The sequence below is a fragment of the Vombatus ursinus genome, unplaced genomic scaffold (assembly GCF_900497805.2).
Source record: "Vombatus ursinus unplaced genomic scaffold, bare-nosed wombat genome assembly UNPS02005659.1, whole genome shotgun sequence".
In the NCBI taxonomy this organism is placed as follows: domain Eukaryota; kingdom Metazoa; phylum Chordata; class Mammalia; order Diprotodontia; family Vombatidae; genus Vombatus; species Vombatus ursinus.
The window spans coordinates 24,072,499-24,093,817 of record NW_020945437.1 but is presented as its reverse complement, the minus strand read 5'-3'; the positions used below and the strand labels follow the sequence as shown (position 1 = coordinate 24,093,817).

The 21,319-nt window shown below is 39.1% G+C and overlaps 1 protein-coding gene across 7 annotated transcripts in view; it reads right to left on the bottom strand.

Annotated features, from left to right (window-relative positions):
* The window catches only part of C2CD3 (C2 calcium dependent domain containing 3), a 150,372-nt gene that overhangs the window by 61,565 nt on the left and 67,488 nt on the right, over nucleotides 1-21,319 (bottom strand). For 6 of the 7 annotated variants that reach the window (XR_003567867.1, XM_027848178.1, XM_027848179.1 and 3 more), the window contains 7 exons: nucleotides 18,057-18,554; nucleotides 17,375-17,526; nucleotides 15,400-15,643; nucleotides 13,639-13,822; nucleotides 12,464-12,647; nucleotides 9,490-9,662; nucleotides 3,628-3,751 (listed from right to left, as the gene is read on the bottom strand). Coding sequence is in view for 6 of the 7 variants with exons in the window: in XM_027848178.1 (XP_027703979.1) it covers nucleotides 3,628-3,751; nucleotides 9,490-9,662; nucleotides 12,464-12,647; nucleotides 13,639-13,822; nucleotides 15,400-15,643; nucleotides 17,375-17,526; nucleotides 18,057-18,554 (1,559 nt within the window). In the remaining variant the exon portion in view is untranslated. The remainder of the gene's footprint in view (nucleotides 1-3,627; nucleotides 3,752-9,489; nucleotides 9,663-12,463; nucleotides 12,648-13,638; nucleotides 13,823-15,399; nucleotides 15,644-17,374; nucleotides 17,527-18,056; nucleotides 18,555-21,319) is intronic. The other variant, XM_027848180.1, reaches the window with a different exon arrangement.

Here is a 21,319-nt window from a genome sequence, read left to right as displayed (position 1 = left end):
TTGTTATCTGTCTCTGAAGGAAGATCTTGGTAAAAATTTTTTTTTTGGGGGGCTAGGCAATGGGGTTAAATGACTTGCTCAGGGTCACACAGATAGTAAATGTTATGTGACTGAGGCTGGATTTGAACTCAGGTCCTCCTGAATCCAGGGCCAGTGCTCTATCCACTGTGCCACCTACCTGCCCCTTGGTAAATTTTTTGAAAGACTTTTTGCCAATGGCCAAACCTCCCCCAGTATGTTCATTTTTATTGGCTGTAAGCCTGCAAGTATCTTTCTGAACAGTTGGCTGAGAAATTTCATAAGTAGTTAAAGTTAAGAGGCTTGAGAAACTTCCATAACAAAAGAGTCATCATTTAGCATGTCTTCCCAGTCATCATCACCACCATCATCAACATCAAAATCAATGCTAGTACATATATCCCCAGGCTTACTGAAGCCTACTGACTTTGCAACAGAGGAACTTACACTTCACTGTGCCATTATAAAGAAGTCTGCTGCAGAAGTAACTGATACTGGGGTCAATTTTGTTGATATGAAATTTTACTCATGTGTTTCTCAGTGACCACAGTTTCAATAGAATTATCCATCTCCTCTTTCAAAGTGTTATTTTTGTCATGGATTTTATGACAAGTAGTAAAATAAGCACTTGACAGACCTTGGCTTAGCCGTCCATTACATTTCTGAGTTGAACCATTAAAAAGAGCAGCATGGGCTGCTTCAGCATTTTTATAATGTTCTTCCTTAGAAATATTGGAGTGCCCTTTTATTGACACAGCAATATTTGTTTCCAGAACTTCATCAGACTCTGACTGCAGATCCGGTATCTGTGCATCTTTATACTTAAAGTCTATTCTGAAACTGGACAAAATCATGAGTCTCATTGTCTTGTTCCTGCTTTACATTTAGCTCCACCATGTTTTTATCAAATGGTTTAGCCAATTTTATAAGTTCTTCACTACTTTGTGCTTTAAACTTTGTATACCTGGTTTTTGTTCTAGATTTAATTTTTGTTATACTAGGAGTAAATGGAATAGCACCTTTATCAATATGCATTGGTTTTTCATACTGAGGAGCAATATAATTAACAATACGTAAAATTTAACACTATATCTCCTGTCATGCTGTTTATTTCTTCTTTCATCTAACTACAGATTGTTGGAGAATTTAGATCTCAAAATATTTCTTGCTGTCCATCAGTATCATTATAAGGGGAACTGAAGATAGATGATTGAAAACTGGTTTGCAACAATCTTTTTGGAGTTTTATACAAGCACATTTCCTCAGCTCCTCAGAGCCTGGGCCACTTCTCACAGTGCTGCAGTCAGGGAAGCTCAATGGCTTTTCCTCTTCCTAGGCAGGTTGGATGGTGGTGGAGGTGAGGCTGGTATCCTCAAGGGGCGAGATTTCCTGAGCTTCAACATCATCCCTCCTCTTGCCACATACTCTTTCTCTTTTCCTCCTTTCACATCTTTCCCAAAAGGTGGGGGTGGGGGAGGACACCGGGACTACTGTAAGGCAGGGATCTTTTTGAGTGAGTATTGTTGACATCTTTGACAGATACAGCATTCAACAAGATTATTTTATTTAATCCTCACAATAACCCCGAGAGGTAGGTGCTAGTATGACTCCCCCATTTTACAGATGTGGAAATTGAGGCAAACAGAGGCTTAAGTGACTTGCCCAGGGTTATACAACCAATAAGTGTATAAGGCTAGATTTGAATTCAGGTTTTCCTGACTCTGGGACCAGCGTTCTATCCACTGTGTCATGCAGCTGCCCCAGTCCTACTGTATCCAGTGGTCAGTTCAATCTTGCCCTTGGGCAACAGCATATGTGATTCTTTCAGGCATTGATCCACATGAAAAGAAGGTTTGCCATTTATGTCCCTATGAGATTGGTTCCCTAGTGGGGATTGTTCTGGTTTGTATGTGGCACTCACAACACACATGGTGATCTATTTATTGTTAAAGCCAGTGACTTTTTCTCAGATCTCACTCTCCCTGATCCTTCTGCAGCTTTTGACAATGTTGGCCAACCTTTCCTTCAGGATATTTTTTCCTCTCTGGGTTCCTCTCTCATAATTTTCCTCCTACCTGTCTGGCTAATCCTTCTCCAGATTCTTTATAGACTCTTTATCCATATCCCATACTGGATGACTCTGTCCCGGGCCTTCTTTATTTCTATTCATTCGGTGATATCCCTTTTGCCCCCACTCCAGAATTCAACTACTATTTTTTTGTAGGTCACTCTCAGATTTGTACATCCAGCTCTCATCTCTCTTCTGCTTGCCTACTAGACATCTCCAAATGGATATTTGAAAGGTATCTCAAATTCACCATTTCTAAAACAGGACTCATCTTTCCTCCTTGAAACCACTCCTTATCCTAGTTCCCCTACATTTATCAAAGACGACATTATTATTTCAGTCACTGAGTCATACTTGACTCTGCTCTTTATTCACATTCAGCACCTGATCCCCATCAGATGCCACATCTTGTAGGTTCTACCTCCATAACTTTTCTCATTTCTACCTCTTCTTTCCATTCATGTGGCTGTCATCCTAGTTCAGGCCCTCATTACCTTTACCCTGGACAACTTCAATTGCTTCCTAATTGGTTTCCCTGCATCCAGTCTTTCTTTTCTCCAATCCATCCTCCACAGAGCTATCAAACTGAAATACCCAAAGCAGAGATCTGACCATGTCTCTTCTTTGATTCAGTGGCTTTCTATTGCCCCTTGGATAAAAAATAAACTCCTCTTCTTGGCACGTTTCACAGTTTGGTTCTAGCCTAACTATCCAAGCTAACTGCACATTACTTTGCACATTACACATTCTATGCTCTTGCCAAACTGACCTAAATGTTCTTCTCCACATATAATATTCCATCTTTGGCACTGGGCTGTCTCCCATGCCTATGATACTCTCCCCACTCACTTCTACCTTTTGGAACAACCAGTGCCTTTCAAAGCTTAGCTCATGTGCCACCTCTAATTGAAAAGACATTTTTAAGATCCCTCAGCTGTTAGTAATTCTTCCACAAAAGATATTTGCATTTATTTTACTGACATTTTATATTTGCTGATCTGTGTACATATATCTCTCATGTAAAATGTACGTACTTTGAGGGTTCCTTCTTGTCTTAGTCCCTCATCCTAGCAAAAGGCCTGCCATGTAGGGGGCATGTAATAAGTCCCAGCTGAATGGAGAAGCCATTGGGTAACTAGAGAAGGCTAGCCAGGTTACTAGAAGGGTCAGCCACTGATAAGAATTGAGCTAAGACAAATCTGGACAGTCCTATGTCAAATACTGAGTCCAGTCTCTTAGAATAGCAAATCCTTGGGGGATGAACAGGAGTACTGAGCAAAGCTCTGTGGGTGTCAGGTCTCTCAAGAGGAACAAGGACTAATCAAAGATAATTAGAAGGATTTATCTGTAGCCTACACTGTTAAATTAGGTTAAATATAGGCTGTCTGCTAGATAATAGCTTTTGCTGATAAGCTCACTGAGCATTTTACAAGATGGAAAAAGCAAGGAATATGCTTTCTAATTTCTTGACTTTTAACTTCAGAACCAAAGAAAGTTGATTTGAACCAGCACCCATTCTAATTCTTAGAAAAGAGCCTTACCTTGCTGCTGCTTGTAAACCACTGGCTCTGTGAATGTGCACTGAGATGGACACAGCTCGAGCTGCAATGACTCCCTCTGATGTCCTGGTTGTGTGCCTGTACCTTAGGCTCACATCTAGTAGCCCTGAAAAAAAAGGTGCCAAGTAAACCACTCAGGGGATAGATGGAAGGTTAGAGCTACAAGGAACCCACTAAAACAACTAAATTTTAGCTTCTATCTTTAGTAAAAAGTTTTACTAAAATATAAAATATAGAATGTCAAAGCCTGAAGGAATTTTAGAGAACATATAATCTAACCACTTCATTTTATAGACTGTAAAATTAAGGACACTGCAAGAGAGCTTAACAAGAATTACTCAGATATATGTTAGATTAGAAGACCTCTGAGTTCCCTTACTGTGAAGTTTTCTGATTCTGACAACATAAATTGTTATGGCAAGAAGGTCCTTATAACATGTAATGTTGGAGCTGGAAGAGTATACATATACACTTCATTCAATATATGATGAAAACTGAGGTCTAGAGAGAAGATACTTGCTCAAAGTCACAGAGTAAGTTAGTGGCAAGAATGGGAGTAGAATTCAGGTATTCCAAGGGCACCTTGCTGCAGGGTTTCTGGGGACTAACCTACAAAACCCAGGATATTTCAGTAGCTGTGGAAATGATTTTTCCACTTCAAACTTTAGATCACAATGAGCCTCTGGAAGGGAAAAGGGAAAAAAAGGAGTTGAGTATAGTAGCATTTCCCAAAAGGAGAGAGAGGTTGGTGTCTACAGAGAAATTGCCATAGCAACACAGCTCATAAAATCAGCTACAGAAATAGCTAAAGATAGGACTTAGAATTTATGGAAGGCAAGTTCTCCTGGGCCAACAGGAGGAAGACTGGCTATCCTGCCTTCATCCTTTTTAATTCAAGTTTGGCTGGTTCTCAGTGAGGGGCTTCCTATAGACTGCTAATCAAAGTTCACTATGCTTACAGTCATGGAACACATTTTCTGTGCTCTCTCTGGTCAGTTTCCTTACCATTTCTCACATATAACTTGATTATTTTCACACCTATGACTTTGCTGATATTACTGCCATTGCTTAAAATGTTCTTCCTCCAACCACAATGTAAATAATCACCTGGAAAAAATATTCAGCCTCAGGTCAAGGAAAAAATACTGCAAGGGGCCAGAAAGAAACAATTCAAATATTGGGGAGTCACAATTAGGATCACACAGGACTTGGCAGCTGCAACACTAAAGGACTGGAGGTCACAGAAAATGATATTCTGGAGGGCAAAGGAGCTAAGACTACAACCAAGAATCACTTATATTGCAAAATTAAGCATAATACATCAAGGGGTAAAATGGTCATTCAACGAAATAGAAGGATTTCAAGACTTTATAAGAAGACCAGAACTAAACCAAAAATTTTACCTCTAATATCAAGACCCAAGAGAAGCATAAATAAGTAAAAAGGGAAAACAGATTCAATAGAGCTAAACTGTTTACATCCCTACACAGGAAGATACTTATAACTCTTAAAAATTGTGTCACTAATATTACAGATAGAAGGAATAAACATAGAGGGTATAGGTATAAGGTGTATTTGAGGAAATAACATAAAAAAATAAGGGATGAGAAAGAGAAGTAAGATGGGTACAGATGGGAGAGGTAGAATGGGGTAAATTATCTCACATGAAGAGGCAAGAAAGACCTATTGTGGTGGAGGGTAAGATGGGTGGGGTGGGGTGATGGGCATTGCTTGAATCTTATTCTCATCAATACTGGCTCCAAGAAGGAATAATATACCCAATCAGATAAATATAATAATCTATCTTAACTGCCAGGGAAGTAGGAGGGGAGGAGATTAAGTAAAGGGGGAATGGGGACTAACAGAGTGGAGGGCAGATCAGGGTAGGTGGTAGACAGAAGCAAAACATTGGTGATGTGGGTAAGGGTGAAAGGAGAGGACAAACAGGAGGAAGAATAGGATGGAGGGGAATACACAGGTAGTAATCATAACAGTGAATATGAATGCGATGAACTCTCCCATAAATGGAAGCAGATAGCAGAATGGATCAAAAACCAGTATTCTACAATATGTTGCTTACAAGAAATACACTTGAAGCAGAGATTCTCACACAGAGTAAAGGGAAACCTGGAAAGACTTGTACAAACAGATGCAAAGTGAAAGTAGCAGAGCCAGGAGATCACTATACTCAGTATCAGCAACATCATGTGATGATCAACTATGAGTGACTCAGCTCTTCTTAGCAACACAACGATCCAAGACAAGCACAAAGGACTCATGAAGGAAAATGCTGTCCATATCCAGATAAAGAACGGAAGGACTCCGAGTGCAGATTGAAGCATATTTTTTCACTTCCTTTATCCTTTCTTGTGGCTTCTTTTGTTTTGATCTGTTTCTTCTTCCACAACTGTGATGAATATGGAAATATGTTTTACATGATAGCATATGTATAAACTATATCAAACTGCCTACCATTTTCAGAGGAGGGAAGGGGAGGGAGGGATGGAGAGAAATCTGGAAAAAAAAAAAAGAAAAGAAAAATCTGGAATTCAAAATCTAGTAAAAATGAATGCTAAAAAAAAATTCAGCCTCAGTAAAAACTTTAGATACAAATAAAAAAAACCTGTAGGATACTTCATAATACCATGGAGTAAGAATACCAAAACAAGAAAACTAAAAGCTGGTGAGACTAAGCAGGAGGAGGTGGGCTGGAAACACACCTTAAAATTTTATCTTCTGGCAGAGAGAAAAAAACTTGTTCAAGGATTTTAGCTTACTATTTCATTGGTCTGTGACTGTCAGCTGGAAGACTTAAGAAAGGGATGGGGACCTGATGGAGGATAGAATTAGAAGCCCAAATTGTTCCAATGGGTTGAGACCTAAAGGATGAAATTTAATACAGAGAAATGTCATCTGGCATTGAGGTGCAAGTATTTAGCTGCAATAAGTACAAGGTGCAATTTAATTCAGTAAATACTGTAAGGTATGTATTAGGTCTAAGGAATTGTAATTACAACTGGAATACAAAGAGAAAGCACACAAGCCTTGCTTTTCAGGAAGCCTACAATCTATAAAAAGGACACATGTATAATAATAAGTATAATACAAGATAGAGAATAATGGCAGCAAGGGAGAGATCTGGAAAAAGTATGTAATGCAAATTTGAGGAGGAAAAGTACAGTTTTATTTTGGGGACTCCACTGAGGACATCAGGGAAGGCTTCAGGAAGGAGATGGCCCTTGAACTGAATCTTTAAGGGAAGGACATGAAAAGATGAAAATGAAGACAGTGCCCATTCCAGGCATATGGGAACAGTGTGAGTGAATTCACTGCTATGGTAGATGTCAGGTCATTTTGAAAAATAAACACTTTAGGGGCAGCTAGGTGGCACAGTGGATAGAGCACTGGCCCTGAAGTCAGGAGGACCTGAGTTCAAATCCGGCCTCAGACCAAATACGTGACACTTACTAGCTGTGTGACCCTGGGCAAGTCACTTAACCCCAACTGCCTAAAAAAAAAAGAAAAGAAAAATAAACACTTTGCCAGGATCTTAGAATACATGCCTGGGAATAAGGTGAACTAAGAATGGAAAGGTCATAAATGCCTTAAATGCCAACTAAAAGAATATTTAATTTTACAGGCAATAGAAGATTGTGAACAGAAGTAAATTCATTAGACTAGTGCCTTAGAAAGATTATTTTGGCAGCTGTGTGAAGGATGGAGTGGGCAAAGGAAGCAGATTAGCTAGGATGGTCCAGATGAGATAATGGGGTGGGGGGGGAAGGAGATCCTGAATTACAGAAGTGGCTATACTACTATGACAGTGACAGGATGAGAGAAGAGGGAATGGATATAATGGAGTTATGGAAATATAATCTATAGGACTTGGCAACTGACTGGCTGTCTAGGGGAGGGGGTGAACTGAAGGATAAGGAAGAGTCAAAGAAGACTCTGAGATTTCAAGACTGGATGATTAGAAAGACAGAAAGACAAAGTTTGAAGTAAAAGAAGGTTTGGTTTGGGAAAATATGATTAGTTCACTTTTGGACCTGACGAGTTTGAGATTCCAGCAAAACCATCCAAGTGGAGCTGTCTATCAGGCTGTTTAAGCTCTGGAACTTGAGTTTGGGGGAGAGATTGGAGCTAGATTTATAGATATGGAATCATCTCCTTAGGTGAACTGATAATTGAATACATAGAAGCAGATGAGATCACTAGGGGGCAAAAAGCTGAGGCAAAATAGGAGGGATACCCCATGTTTTAGGGGATAGGAAGAGGATGATGCACAAAAAAGGTTGAGAATGATAACAGAAGTAGGAAAAAAAGCAGTAGACAGCAGTATCATGGAAGCCAAAGAAGGTCAGAGTATTCAGGAAAAGCAGATAGTCAATGTTGTTAAAAAATGCTGCAGAAATTGTTGGTGGAGTTGTGAACTGACCCAATCATTCTGGAGAGCAATTTGGAACTATGCCCAAAGGGCTATAAAACTGTGCATACCCTTTGATCCAGCAATACCCCTGCTAGGTCTATATCCCATCTAAGACATCCAAAAAAAGAGAAAAGGATCTATTTGTACAAAAATATTTATAGCAGCTCCTTTTGTGCTGGCTAAGAACTGGAAATCAAAGGGGTGCCCATCAAATGTGAAATGGCTAAACAAGCTGTGGTGTGTGATTGTAATGGAATATTATTGTGCTATAAGAAATGACAAGCAGGATGATTTTAGAAAAATCTGGAAAAACTTACATGAACTGATACATAGTAAAGTGAACAGAACTAGGAGAATGTTGTACACAGTAACAGCAATACTGTACAGTAAAGAACTATGAATGACTTAGCTATTCTCAGCAATACAATGATCCAAGACAATCCTAAAGGACTAATGATGAAGCATATTATCTGTCTCCAGAGAAAGAACTGATATTGATTGAATACAGACTGAAGAACCCCATTTTTCACTTTCTTTCTTTCATTTTTTTCTTTTATTCGAGTTTTCTTGTACAAAATAACTAATATGGAAATGTTTTACATAACTGCATATGTATAACTTATCTCTGATTACTTAGTCTCAGGAAGGCGGGAAGGGAGGGAGAGAGGAAGGGATAGAATTTGAAACTCAAAACTTTAAATGAAAATGTTAAAAAAAAAATTCTGCAGAAATGTCAAAGACTGGCTGAAATCCAGTCTAAAGCGCTTTCATGAGGCAGTTAGGTGGCTAGAGCCCTGGACTTGGTGTCAGGAAGATATTAGTTCAAATTCTGCCTCAGACATTCACTCACTGTGTGACAATGGGCAAGTCATTTAACACAGGTCTGGCTCAGTTTCTTCATCTGTAAAATGGGGAATGCCTCTTTCCCAGGGTTGCTAGAACATCAAATGAGATAATAGCACTATATAAATCCTATCTACTACTATTATTATATAAGCAAAAGATTAAACATGTTTTGCTTGGCTCCAAAAGGTAGAACCAGGAGCAAAGAGCATTAAGTCATAAAAGTGGTATTTCTGTTTAATTTAATGATAAACTTTCTGAAAATCAGAGCTGTCTGAAAATATAATGGGCAATCTTGGGAAGTCTCCTCATGACTAAAGTTGTTCAGACTGAGAAAAAAAAAATACTTATTGAGGATGCTGAGAAGGTAACTAATAATGTGAGAAGGAGTTATAAACCCTTTCCAACTCTGAAATCTTGATATCTTAATAGAAACTTATTAAAATAGCAATAATTTAAGTCAGATAAAGTGACAACTACACTGAGAGGAAGCAGGGTTTTAAAAAAAAAGAGAAACAAACCAAAAACAAATACTACCTTTGAAAGGAAATATAAAATTCTTTTTCAGTTACCTGCTATCTGGGCCTGGAATTCATCCTTGTTTTCTGATCTGGGGAATAAAGGTAGGTTAAAGGTCTGTAGTCCCACATTCTCGTGACGCTGCATGGTCACCATGGCACACAGTCGGGATAATGGCAGTGAGCCTCTGGCAACCATTTGTTCTCTGACATTGGGGTAATAGTACCTATAAATAAATAAATATAGAACCTCAGAAGGAATGTATCTATGTATCATTTTAATTATGTAAGATTCAAGTTTGGTTAAATGTTAAATCTGTTCACTTCGGTACTATCAAGACAACAAATATCATAGTCTTTATGTCTTTAAGTCTCACGTCCTCTAATCAATCCAAGTTCCCCTTGATAGCCAAGTAATTGTTCTAACGCATGACTTTGTCATCACTCTTTTGAACAAAGAACCTGTTTCCCAATTTGTAAACCAAATTGGTTATAAGTTAATAATGGGTTCAGCAATGGGCTTTGATGGGACAATCACAAAACTGGGTTTTAGTTCCGTGACTGCCATTAACTTGTTGCATTACCTTGATAAGTCACATCCCCTTTCTGTACCTGGCCTCAGCTTATTCTTCTGCTAAATGAGGAGGCTGGACTGAGTGTGCTTTAATGTTCATTTTTGCTCTAACATTTTCTGCTCTATGTCTCTACCAACTCTTAACATGCAACATTCTAATTTCCCTATTAGTGCTAATGTTCTACTCTCTAAGGTCCCTTTCAGATCTAATGGTTTATGCTTCTTCTAAGATAAAGGGTGTATATATTTCCTTAACTCAAGGAAAAACATGGCCTCAACTATTTTGTATTCTACCAAAAAATGAGCTAGCCCATACAAGAAAGTGTTTGTTACATTGTTGTACGGGTATTTAAGATGCTAAAGAGAACCTATTCTCAGGAAAAATTTACAAACAATTCAGAGTTATAAGGAACTTCAGTGGTTACCCAGTCCAAAATCAACTTGAAAAATCCCTAAACTGGTTCTCTAGGTCCTATCTGAATATATCTGTTGATGTGGAGCTTTTATTACCTATGAGGCAGCCCCCTAAAGGTCTGTTAAGACTGTTGGAATGAAAGCTTTGTGAGTAGAAATGGTTTCATTCTTTGTACTTGTATTGCCAGTGGCTAGCACAATGCATGGCACATAGCAGATATTTAATAAATGCCTGCTGATTGATTGTTTCAGAAATATGTTGCTAGCTTAAAATGAGTTACATGTGGGAGGGCTTTAAAAAGTATAAAGTATTATAGAAATATAAGGTATTAAACACTTAGTGTTTGTTTCGATCAAAATAAAGTTGTAGCTCTGTATATCTCTCATGCACTTATACCATAGTCAACTTTATTAGTATACAAATATATAAATATATTCTTATCTGTGACCATAAACCTGTGAGGAATGAGATGGTATCATTCATCTTTGCCTACCTTTTGTACTAAGCCTGTCTGAAAACAGAATCTCCTCTGAGAAGTGGTCATCCAGACTGTCTGAAGACCTCCAATAAATGGGAAACTCGCTTTGTCTCACGGCAACTTATTTTTATAACTTTCACTAACGGCTACTAGTTCTCCCCTCTGGGACCTGTAACTCTATTCTTAGAATATTTTTATAATAAGTGTCTTCTCTTCTTCAGGGTAAATATTCCCAATTCTTTCAACCTATCTTCATAAAACAGGGTGGCTGTGGTTGTTGTTGTTTGCTATTTCCTCAACCTACTCACCTCCTATGAGCTACTCCTAATCACCTTATACTTGGATTACAACAACAGCATTCTGGTAGGACTTACCGCCTCAAGTCTCTCCTCATTCCCATCTGTTCTCCATTTACATATATAAGTGATTTCCTTAAAATCAAAGTCTGAACATGTTACCCTTCAATAAACTCCAATGGCTTCCTATTGCTTCCAGGAACAAATCAGAATGCTCTGTTTGGCATTAAAGGTTCTTCACATTCTAGCTCCCTCCTACCTTTCCAGTCTTCTTATACTTTACAACCCAATATGCACTCTTTGATCCAGTGACGCTGGCCTCCTGGCTGTTCCATGAACAAGACACTCCATTTCTTGGCTCTGAGCATTTTCTATGGCTGTGTCCCCCATGCCTGGAATGCTCTCTCTTCTCCACTCTAACTACTGACCTCCCTGGCTTCCTTTAAGTCCCAACTAAAATCCTACCTCCTATAGAAAGACTTCCCCAACTCTCTTAATTCTGGTGCCTTCCTTCTGCTAATTATTTCCAATTTACCCTGTATATAGCTTGATTTGTATAAATTTGTTTGCATGTTGTCTTGACCCCCATTAGTTGTAAGCTCTATGAGGGCAGGAACTGTCTTTTACCTCTTTTTGTATCCCAGTGCTTCGCATGAAGCCTGGCACATAATAAATGTATAATAGATTGAATCGATGCAGGTCACAAAACCTTCATGCTTCGGCAGATTGATGGTCTTCTTACTATGGTTGAAAAATTTATCCTGTGAACCAATCCTGTTATGAGAAACCTCATCACACTTAGCTTACCAGGTTGGTTCTTATTTCAAAGATACATATTCTGTCACTGTGACTATTTGAAGCCCTTCCATTTTGACAGAATGTCAACTTAGACTCTTGGTATAATCTTTGGGAAATCATAGTCACTTCCAGACAGGAAGAATAATTAGAGAGGGCCCTTTATTGGAAGTCTGTAACCATAAATATAAATGTGAGATAACGATGATGACCATTTTTATTCTTTTCTAAGATAAAAATTCTCAGGTGCCCTCCCAGGAACAAGAAAAACACGTTTCTGTACTGTAGTGATATAAAGGAAAGAATGCTGATTGGGGCACATCTCTGCCACTTACAAGTTTTATGACCTTTAGTAAGTCATTTAACCTCTGAGCCATAGTTTCCTCTTCTGTAAAATGGGATTCATAACACAGACATCACCCATAAGGTTGTTGTGAGGTGTGATATCAAGGTGAATTATCATTTATTACCTGCACCAGATTTCAAACTGGACTCCTCCTCCAGGCACCAGCCCACACACTGAGAAGGCACTGAGCAAAAGTCTCTGTACTGGGACTTCCGGTGGAAGCAAGAGAGAATGAAGGTATTTGTGGTTGAAGATGGGGTCGGGGACACACAGCGTGGTTGCTGAACGAAAAGGCTTTAGAGTAATTCCTTTGGAAAAGAAGAACAATTCAATGTGATACAGTTCAATGACTCTTTTGGGAATACCAAATACATGGTAGCTCTAGGCCAGGTCCTATGGGGAGGCAGACAATGAATCACAGGTAAATCTTGCTAAGCTACTGCTCCTCTGTGGGTCCTCTGTAAAATGAGGAGGCTGGACTTAAAGATCTCTAAGGACCCTCCTTGCATTAATATTCTAAATTTTAACATCTCTTCCAGTTCTGACATTCTATGCTTTTCAGTCCTTTCTAGCACTAACATTTTAAGTTTGAAGGTCGCTTATAATTCTGATATTCTTTACTTTATGGCCCTTCAAGTCTAACATTCTACGGCAAGCTATAAAGCACATTAAATTATGTAGCTGACATGGTAAACAATCATATCTGGAGCTCAAGAGAAGAAAGTTAAATGCCATCACTCAGAAACCTCTCCTCTTTTGAGATTCACTCTATCCAAATTTATTATGTGAGGCATAGCTAGTGCCACTTATCTATCAGCCCATAGGTCATTCTCCCTCCTTCCTAACATTAGAACATCAACATCTGAATGTAAAGTCTTTTAAAAAAAATGTTCCTCTGTATTTGTCACAGTAGGAGTGCAAATAAAGACATAATATTTTGTTTGAAGGTTGGATGCAAGGCTTTAAGACAGTCATTTTGCCTCTAACCAAATCTGAGTAATGAAAGTTCACCTGCTATCTCTTCTAAAAAGCCATCTTTCAATTTTCAAAGTGAAAGTAATTTTCCCTTTCTCTGAACTCCATGGCACTTTGGAAATTATCATATCTAAGTCAGGACATTTATTATATTCTACATTATTGAGCATTTGTCTTATTCCAAAGGGTAAAGGCCATTTCTTTTGCATCTCTGCAATCCTGCCTCATCTTCAAGCCCCCATACCACAGAATGGAGACACTTATATAAAGACATTTAAACTGGAAACTGAATGAGGAAAAGTTTGTATGATACACTACACCTACCACTTTCAGGTAACTGAGTTCCTTTTAATGTACTGTCCTTTGAGTCTTGAATAGGAAAGCAGTATTGGACATAACAGTCTGCTTCTCCCCAGACTGTTGACTGGAGTGGGATGAGTCCTTTAACTTTGTCCACATGGATTTCAAATTGGTGCTCTATCAATCCATCTCCCTGACCATCTCTCTGCTAAGGAGAAACAGAAACATTCTTATAGGATGAGAAGAGTAACTTAAGCAACCATCTTCTTTTTTCCAATGCTATAAGAACCATGGATTGAAAACATATGAAGAAAAAAGGTAATTAACAGCAACAACAAAAAAATAGGCACTTTTATATGTAAAGACATACATTTTGAGCAGAGGAAGTATACTGACTTAGTTAAGTGCCTATCTAATTTCTGGGGGAAGGATGGCCTATAAAACCTGTGGTGACTGGTAAGATTCCTGGCATTTGCTTCCAAGGCAATCATAACTTTTGGGGACAGCAGAAGTGCTGGAGAGAATGTGGTGATGAAAAAAAGGCAAGAGCCTTATAAGGATCTAGCCAAGATTTATGCTGGGCAATTAACGTAACCTTGTGGAAAATGAGATATAGAATTAACTAAAATTGGTTGAGAAAATACTCACTTGTCAAATCCATCCTTCAAGTGTCTCAAATGCCACCTTCCTTTCCTTTTTGTGAAATACCATAATGCTTTGCATGCACCTATTTTATGTATACTTAGGCAATATGGTCTATTATATATACATGTACTCTTCCTTATCTAGATTCTCTTCTAGACTTTAGATCCTTTAGGGCCCATATCATATTTATATTTCTGTTATCCTCAGCATGAAGCAAAGACCTTCATGTAATGAATGATGCAGTATAGCAGAAGTGCATGACTTATGTGTCATTTTAGTAATTAGGAGAGGGGGTTAAGTATTATAATTTACGTACTGAGGTCAGTAACACCTGCTGAAGTCATCACACAAATTCCAAGCATTCAGGGTTCCACTCAAAGTCATGAAAGAACCATAATGACGGTCTAATTCAGTGATCACAGACCTGGTAGACATGAGTGTCAGCTTTGTGCTTCTACTTGGGTAACGTAATGAAACAGAAAGAAGATCAGACTTGGAGTCTGAAGACTTGAGTTTTCATCCCAGCTTTTCCACTGACTAAGCTTTACTTCTGCTGAATCAGCTAATCATTCTGAGTTTTGGTTTTCTCAGCTGTAAAATGGGGATCACACTTGAACTACCTATCTTACAGGGTCTGATATAGAATTATACAGAAATAGAAGTCATTAAATGGGAGGACAGAGAATTTATGGGGACAGAATTTTTTTGCCTGATCTCCCTCATGGAACTAATTATGAGGATTGAATGGGATAATGGATGTGAAATTCCTTATAGGAAAAAAAAGCACTATGAAATGCTATAGAAGTATTTTGAATTACATAGCAGAGATGAAAGAACACTGGACTTTGATTCATGACATCTGGGTTTAGAATCTGGCTCATAAGTCACAAAGTCTCTGAGCCTCAGTTTCCCATCTTTAAAATCGGGATGATAATCTTTGAACAACCTATAGCACCAGATTGTGGCAAACCGCATAGAAAAGATTCATTTTTATTATTATTATTTCACAGTTATTATACCAAGAATTAGGTTCATGGCTTATCAAAGAGGGCTTTAGTTTGAAATAGTACTGAAAAAAGGGCATGATTATGGTACTCATTCACTGTGTTTAACTTCCAAATTAAAGTAATTGGCTACTACCATAACAAGGGATGTAGCAGGCTGGTCCAGAAAATGAACAGGCCTGGTGTTGTAGGAAGGGAGACGTCCATCTTCCTTCTTCAGCCTCTGCAGGGCTGTTATCTGATTAGCAGAGCCCATAGCTAAAAATACCCGAAGGCTTCCATTCTGATGTCCTGTGAACACATCTATCACAGGTGTGTAGCTGTCAACTGCAACCACTGGGTACTGAGCTTCAAGGAGTAGGTGAGAAATCTTGGAGTCTCTGAAGAGGGCAGAAACTTTAAGTTAGCTTATGGTGATCACTAATCACTGTTTTCTCTAGGATATATAGTTGTCATATTTCTTACTTATCTCTACTCTGGTTTGACAAGAATGTCTACCCTTGTGAAAGGAACACTAACTAAAGAAACTGAAATTCCTAATAGCAGCTAATCTCCCCACCAAATAACAGCATGGAATAGCTGGAAGCACCCTGAGAAGATCTGGTTTTAAACCCTGGCTCTGGTAGTCATCAACAGCATAACCTGGGGGCAAGTCAATGAACTTGTTTGCATTTTTGTTTAGCATTATTAGATTTAGAACTAGAAGAAGTCTCAGAGATAGTCTTATTATAGGATCATGGGTTCAGTGCCAGAAGGGAGCCACAGAAGCCCTCATTTTACAGAGGGAATCCAAAGTCCTGGGACATGAAGAGACTTGCTCAAGGTCACAAAGACACTAAGTGTCAGAGGCAGGATTCAAACTTAGGCCTCTTCTTTGACTCCAAATCCAGTGTTTTTCTTTTTTTAATAGCTCCAAATTTTATAGTTATTGAGGTCTAATTTAAAATTTATTTTTATTCTCAACCAAATAAAATGATCATTTCCATATACAAAGAACTGAAAAATAAGACTTTACATAAAGCTCCGAATCTCTTATATATAGCTTGCTCTTTTATTTAAGTCTATAAAAATTCAACATGTAGCTTTCAAGGTTGTCACTAGTACTTCTCCCCTGGGGGAAACCTTACCATTCCCCTCTCTGCACTCTACAGAGGAGGAGCTGAGGCTTACATTGGTGAAAGGACTTGGCTGAGAGAAGAGCCGGCATCTCAACTTGGGTGCTGCTAAGCCCCTGGCCTTTTCCTTGGCTACAAGGCCATCTCAGGTTTTGTTCCGGCTCTATAGTCAACATTCTGGAGTCTTTCTTGGTACCTGGGAGTAAATATTGCATCCTGAAAAAAGCACTAAGCATCTTACAATCAGAGGACCTGGGGACGAGTCTTGGCTAGTTTCACTTTGTCTATATAATGGTATAATGCTTGAAAGGATGCTGGGCTAGTAACTGTAAGACTACTTTAAAGAGCACATCAGTAAGAAGGGGAGAAGCTGATCTGGGGGAAAGACTTCCTAGGTGAAAGTAGCCTGACTGGGCAGCTAGGTGGTGCAGTGGATAGAGCACTGGCCCTGGAGTCAGGAGGACTTGAGTTCAAATGCAGCCTCAGACACATAACACTCACTAGCTATGCCTCACCAAAAAACAAAACAAAACACAAAACACAAACAATGCAAGGATCTAAGACATGTCCAAAAGTCTCATGATGGAAAATGCTATCTACATTCAAAGAAAGAACTATGGAGTTTGAGTGCAGATTGAAGCGTACTATTTGCTTTTTTTTTCTTCTGTTTTGTTTTCTCTTTCTTGTAGTTCCTCCAATTGGTTCAATCCTTCCTTACAACATGACTACTGTGAAAATATATTTAATAGGAATGTGTATATATAGCCTATATCAGATTGCGCGCTGTCTTGGGGAGGGAGAGGAAGAAAAATTTAGAACTCAAAAACTTATGGAAATGATTGTTGATAACTCAAAATAAATTAATAAAATTAATTAATTAATTTTTTAAAAAAGAAAAGCAGCTCGATCTTGTTCTCCTTTGCAAATCATTCCCATTAAGTTCGAGCATCATGGAAAATAAAAATTAAAAAAAAAAATCTGAAAAAGTTGATTTACTTGAATGACATGTAAAACTGATGGAGAGGAAGCTTCACCAGCCCAAGTAGCTTGTCCTGTCCTGGGCTCCGAACCTTGTTCCATGCCTCAATTACCATTACATTGTTCTTGAGTCTTTCCAGGTACTTGGGAGTCAAAGAGACAGGTGTTACCTATTGGAGAATGTTGTTAAAGAATATGTGAGAACAAATATGCAGGAATTCAGTGGTTCATAGCAGAAAGAACACTGGACTGGGGAGTCACGAGCTCAACACTGGACTGTGGATTCAAAACCAAATTCACTGGTTCAGATTCAAAATATAGTGTCACCTCACCTTTCTGGAATTGTTTCTTCTTCTTCCTCCCCTTTAGTTAAACTGAACTACTGTAACTTGTAATTAAGAGAATGACAGTGTGGGATGGTGGTAAGAGGGCTGGTGTTTTGCTTAGTCAACCCTTTAGTATCACACTTTTCAATGCTTACTTCAGTTGGTCCTAAGACAACAGAAACAGTCCATTCTTGGGACTGAGGTCAGAATACCTCCAGTTTGGTAAAATCTACCTGAACTTGTATTGTACTGGGACAGCCTTTAAGAAGCTAGGGTCATGTCCACATGATAACAGGTTATTGGAAGACTACAGTGGAAACTGCACATAGATAGTACTTAATAAATGGTTACTGAATGATGAATGGAATGTTTACCTGGGTGAAGTTAAAGGCTGGCTGCGTTGTGCCCCATATGATAGCAGATCTTGTTACCTCCTCTGTACTAAAGAGTTTACAGTTTAAATATATGTTGCATGTTTGCTGCTTTTCAGATGTTCCAGTAACAAAGTCTTTTCCATCAGGCACCATCAACAAGACATGTAATAACAAAGGTTTTTCTTCTGCTGATTTGTCTATCGGTATTCCTGTAGTGTTGGAGGATGACAAAGCCCTGGGGATTGATGGCTTTTGCCCAATGGGGCAGGCTGGATCATCTGGGCCCCAGTGTCCCAAGTACTGTTTTTGCTTTGAAGCATCTTCACTAACTTGAGTCCAGGCTTGAGGGTTTTTGCCATGAGTAGCACTTTGACCTGCTCCTGGGAACTGTTTGGCAGGACTTGTAAAAACACGTATCGGAGGCTGCTGGGTACCACTGAATGACTTAGAGTTTGTGCCACTAACATCTTTGTTATCAACTGCAAGCTGTACTGAGACCTGTAAGGCAGAGGGAGAGAGCTGACTACCAGAAGTGTCATGATATCAGCTAGGACCTCAGATATTTTGGAACTAGAGGGAATCTTTGGACAGGGAATATCAGGACTGGAAGGAAGGGAATGGGTTGATGGGATGCTGACCTAGTAATATGTATAAAGTGGTAGCTTTTAGCCCTTATTTGTAAGGTTACTTTAAAGAGCACATCAATAAGAAGGGGAGAAGCTGATTTGGGGGAAAGACTTCCTACATAACAAATAGTGTGATTGTGTTCTCCTTTACAAATCATTTCCATTAAGTTTGAGCCCCATGGAAGATAAAGATAAAAAACAATCTGAAAGAGCTGATTTACTTGAATGACATGTAAAACTGATGGAGAGGGAGTTTCACCAGACCAAGCAGCTTGTCCTGTCCTGGGCTCCAAACTTTGCTCCAAACCTTAATTACAATCATGTTATTCTTGAGTCTTTCTAGGTACTTTGGGTCAAAGAGACAGGTGTTACCTAGTGGAGAATGTCCACCCATGAACGCCAAACACAACTTAGAAGGTCAGTGGGAAAAGTCTGTGACTGCGGTGAGAGAGGAGCTAGGTCTCAGCCGCAAGTCTCGAGCGTGCCCTCAGGGCAGCGACTGTTTCCCGAGCTTCCAGCCCACAGACTGAGGGGGAATCGAGTGGCTGATCAGAGGGGAATTGCAGGGATCTCTTTGCCAGTGCTGAGGCAGGAATCTCTTGCTTTACCAGTGCTTGGATCTGGGTCACAGTTCTGAGGGGCGGTCCTGGGGTGAGGAGGAATGCTGGTGTGGTGGAGAGAAAACACCTCGCCCCTTATCATACCACCTTGGAAGAACTGAAAATAGAGGGGCAGCTAGGTGGTGCAATGGATAGAGCACCGGCCCTGAAGTCAGGAGGACCTGAGTTCAAATCCGGCCTTAGACCAAACACTTGACACATACTAGCTGTGTGACCTTGGGCAAGTCACTTAACCCTGATTGCCTCACTAAAAAAAAAAAAAAAAAGAAATTAGAATAGAGCAATTGGAAGCTAGTGACTTTATGAGAAATCAAGACACTGTAAAATAAATCCAAAAGAATGAAAAATTAGAAAACAATGTGAAATATCTCACTGGAAAAACAACTGACCTGGAAAATAGATCCAGGAGAGACAATTTAAAAATTATTGGACTATCTGAAAGCCATGATCAAAAAAAAGAGCCTAGACATCATCTTTCAAGAAATTATCAAGGAAAACTGTCCTGATATTTTAGAACCAGAGGGCAAAACAGAAATTGAAAGAATCCACCAATCCCCTCCTGAAAGAGATCCTCAAAGGAAAACTCCTAGGAATATTGTAGCCATATTCCAGAGTTCCCAGGTCAAGGAGAAAATATTACAAGCAGTCAGAAAGAAACAATTCAAGTATTGTGGAAACACAATCAGGATAACACAAGATTTAGCTGCTTCTACATTAAGGGACCGCAGGGCATGGAATATAACATTCTGGAGAGCAAAGGAGATAGGATTACAACCAAGAATCACCTACCCAGCAAAACTAAGTATAATCCTGCAGGGGAAAAATGGTCTTTCAGTGAAATAGAGGACTTTCAAGCATTCTTGATAAAAAGACCAGAGTTGAATAGAAAATTTGATTTTCAAATACAAGACTCGAGTGGAACATGAAGAGGTAAACAGGAAAGAGAAAATCATAAGAGACTTATTAAGGTTGAACTATTTACATTCCTGAATGGAAAGATACTTGTAACTCACGAGACCTTTGTCAGTATTAGGGTAGTTGGAGGGGAAAAAATTATATGTACGTATATATAGATATAGATAGATAGAGGGTACAGGGTGAGTTGAAAATGAAGGGATCATATCTGGAGAATAAAATTAAGGGGTGAGAGAGGAATATAGTAGGAGAAGGAGAAAGGGAGAGGTAGAACGAGGTAAATTATCCCACAAAAAAAAAACCCCAAAAAAACAGAAAAGAAAAGGCTCTTACAGTGGAGGGGAAATGGGGGAAGGTGAGAGGGAATGAGTGAATCTTATTCTCAAAGAATTTGACTTAAGGAGGGAATAACATACACACTCAATTGGGTGTGGAAATCTGTCTTACCCTACAGGAAAATGGGGGGGGGAAGGGGACAAGAGAGTAGGGGAATGATGAAGAGGAGGGCAGATTGGGAAAGGAGTAATCAGAAGCAAATACTTTTGAGGAGGGTCAGGGTCAAAAGAAAGAACAGAATAAATGGGTGGGCGGGATAGGATTAAGGGAAATAGAGTTAGTTTTTCACAGCATATCTACTATGGAAGTGTTTTGCATAACTGTACATATATAGCCTATATTGAGTTGCTTGCCTTTTCAATGAGGATGGGTAGGGAGGGAGGAAGGGAGAAAATTTGGAACTCAAAAGTTTTAAAAACACATGTTTAAAAAAATGTTTTCACATGCAACTGGGAAATAAGAAATATAGGAAATGGGGTACAGAAATCCATCCTGCCCTACAGGAATACTGAAGGGGAAGGGGTAAGAGAAGGGGGGGAGAGGCAGAAGGGAAGGCAGACTAGGGGAAGGGGTATTTAGAATACATGCCATCTTGGGGTAGGGGGAGGGGCGAGATGGGGTGAAAATTTGGAACTCAAAGTCTTGTTTAAGTAAATGTTGAAAACAAAAAAATTAAAAAAAAAAAAGGTTTGAAGAAAGAAGCAAACTGTCCTAGGGTAACAAAGTTAAGAGCAAAGTGAAGCAAGCAGAAGCAGGAAAACAATGT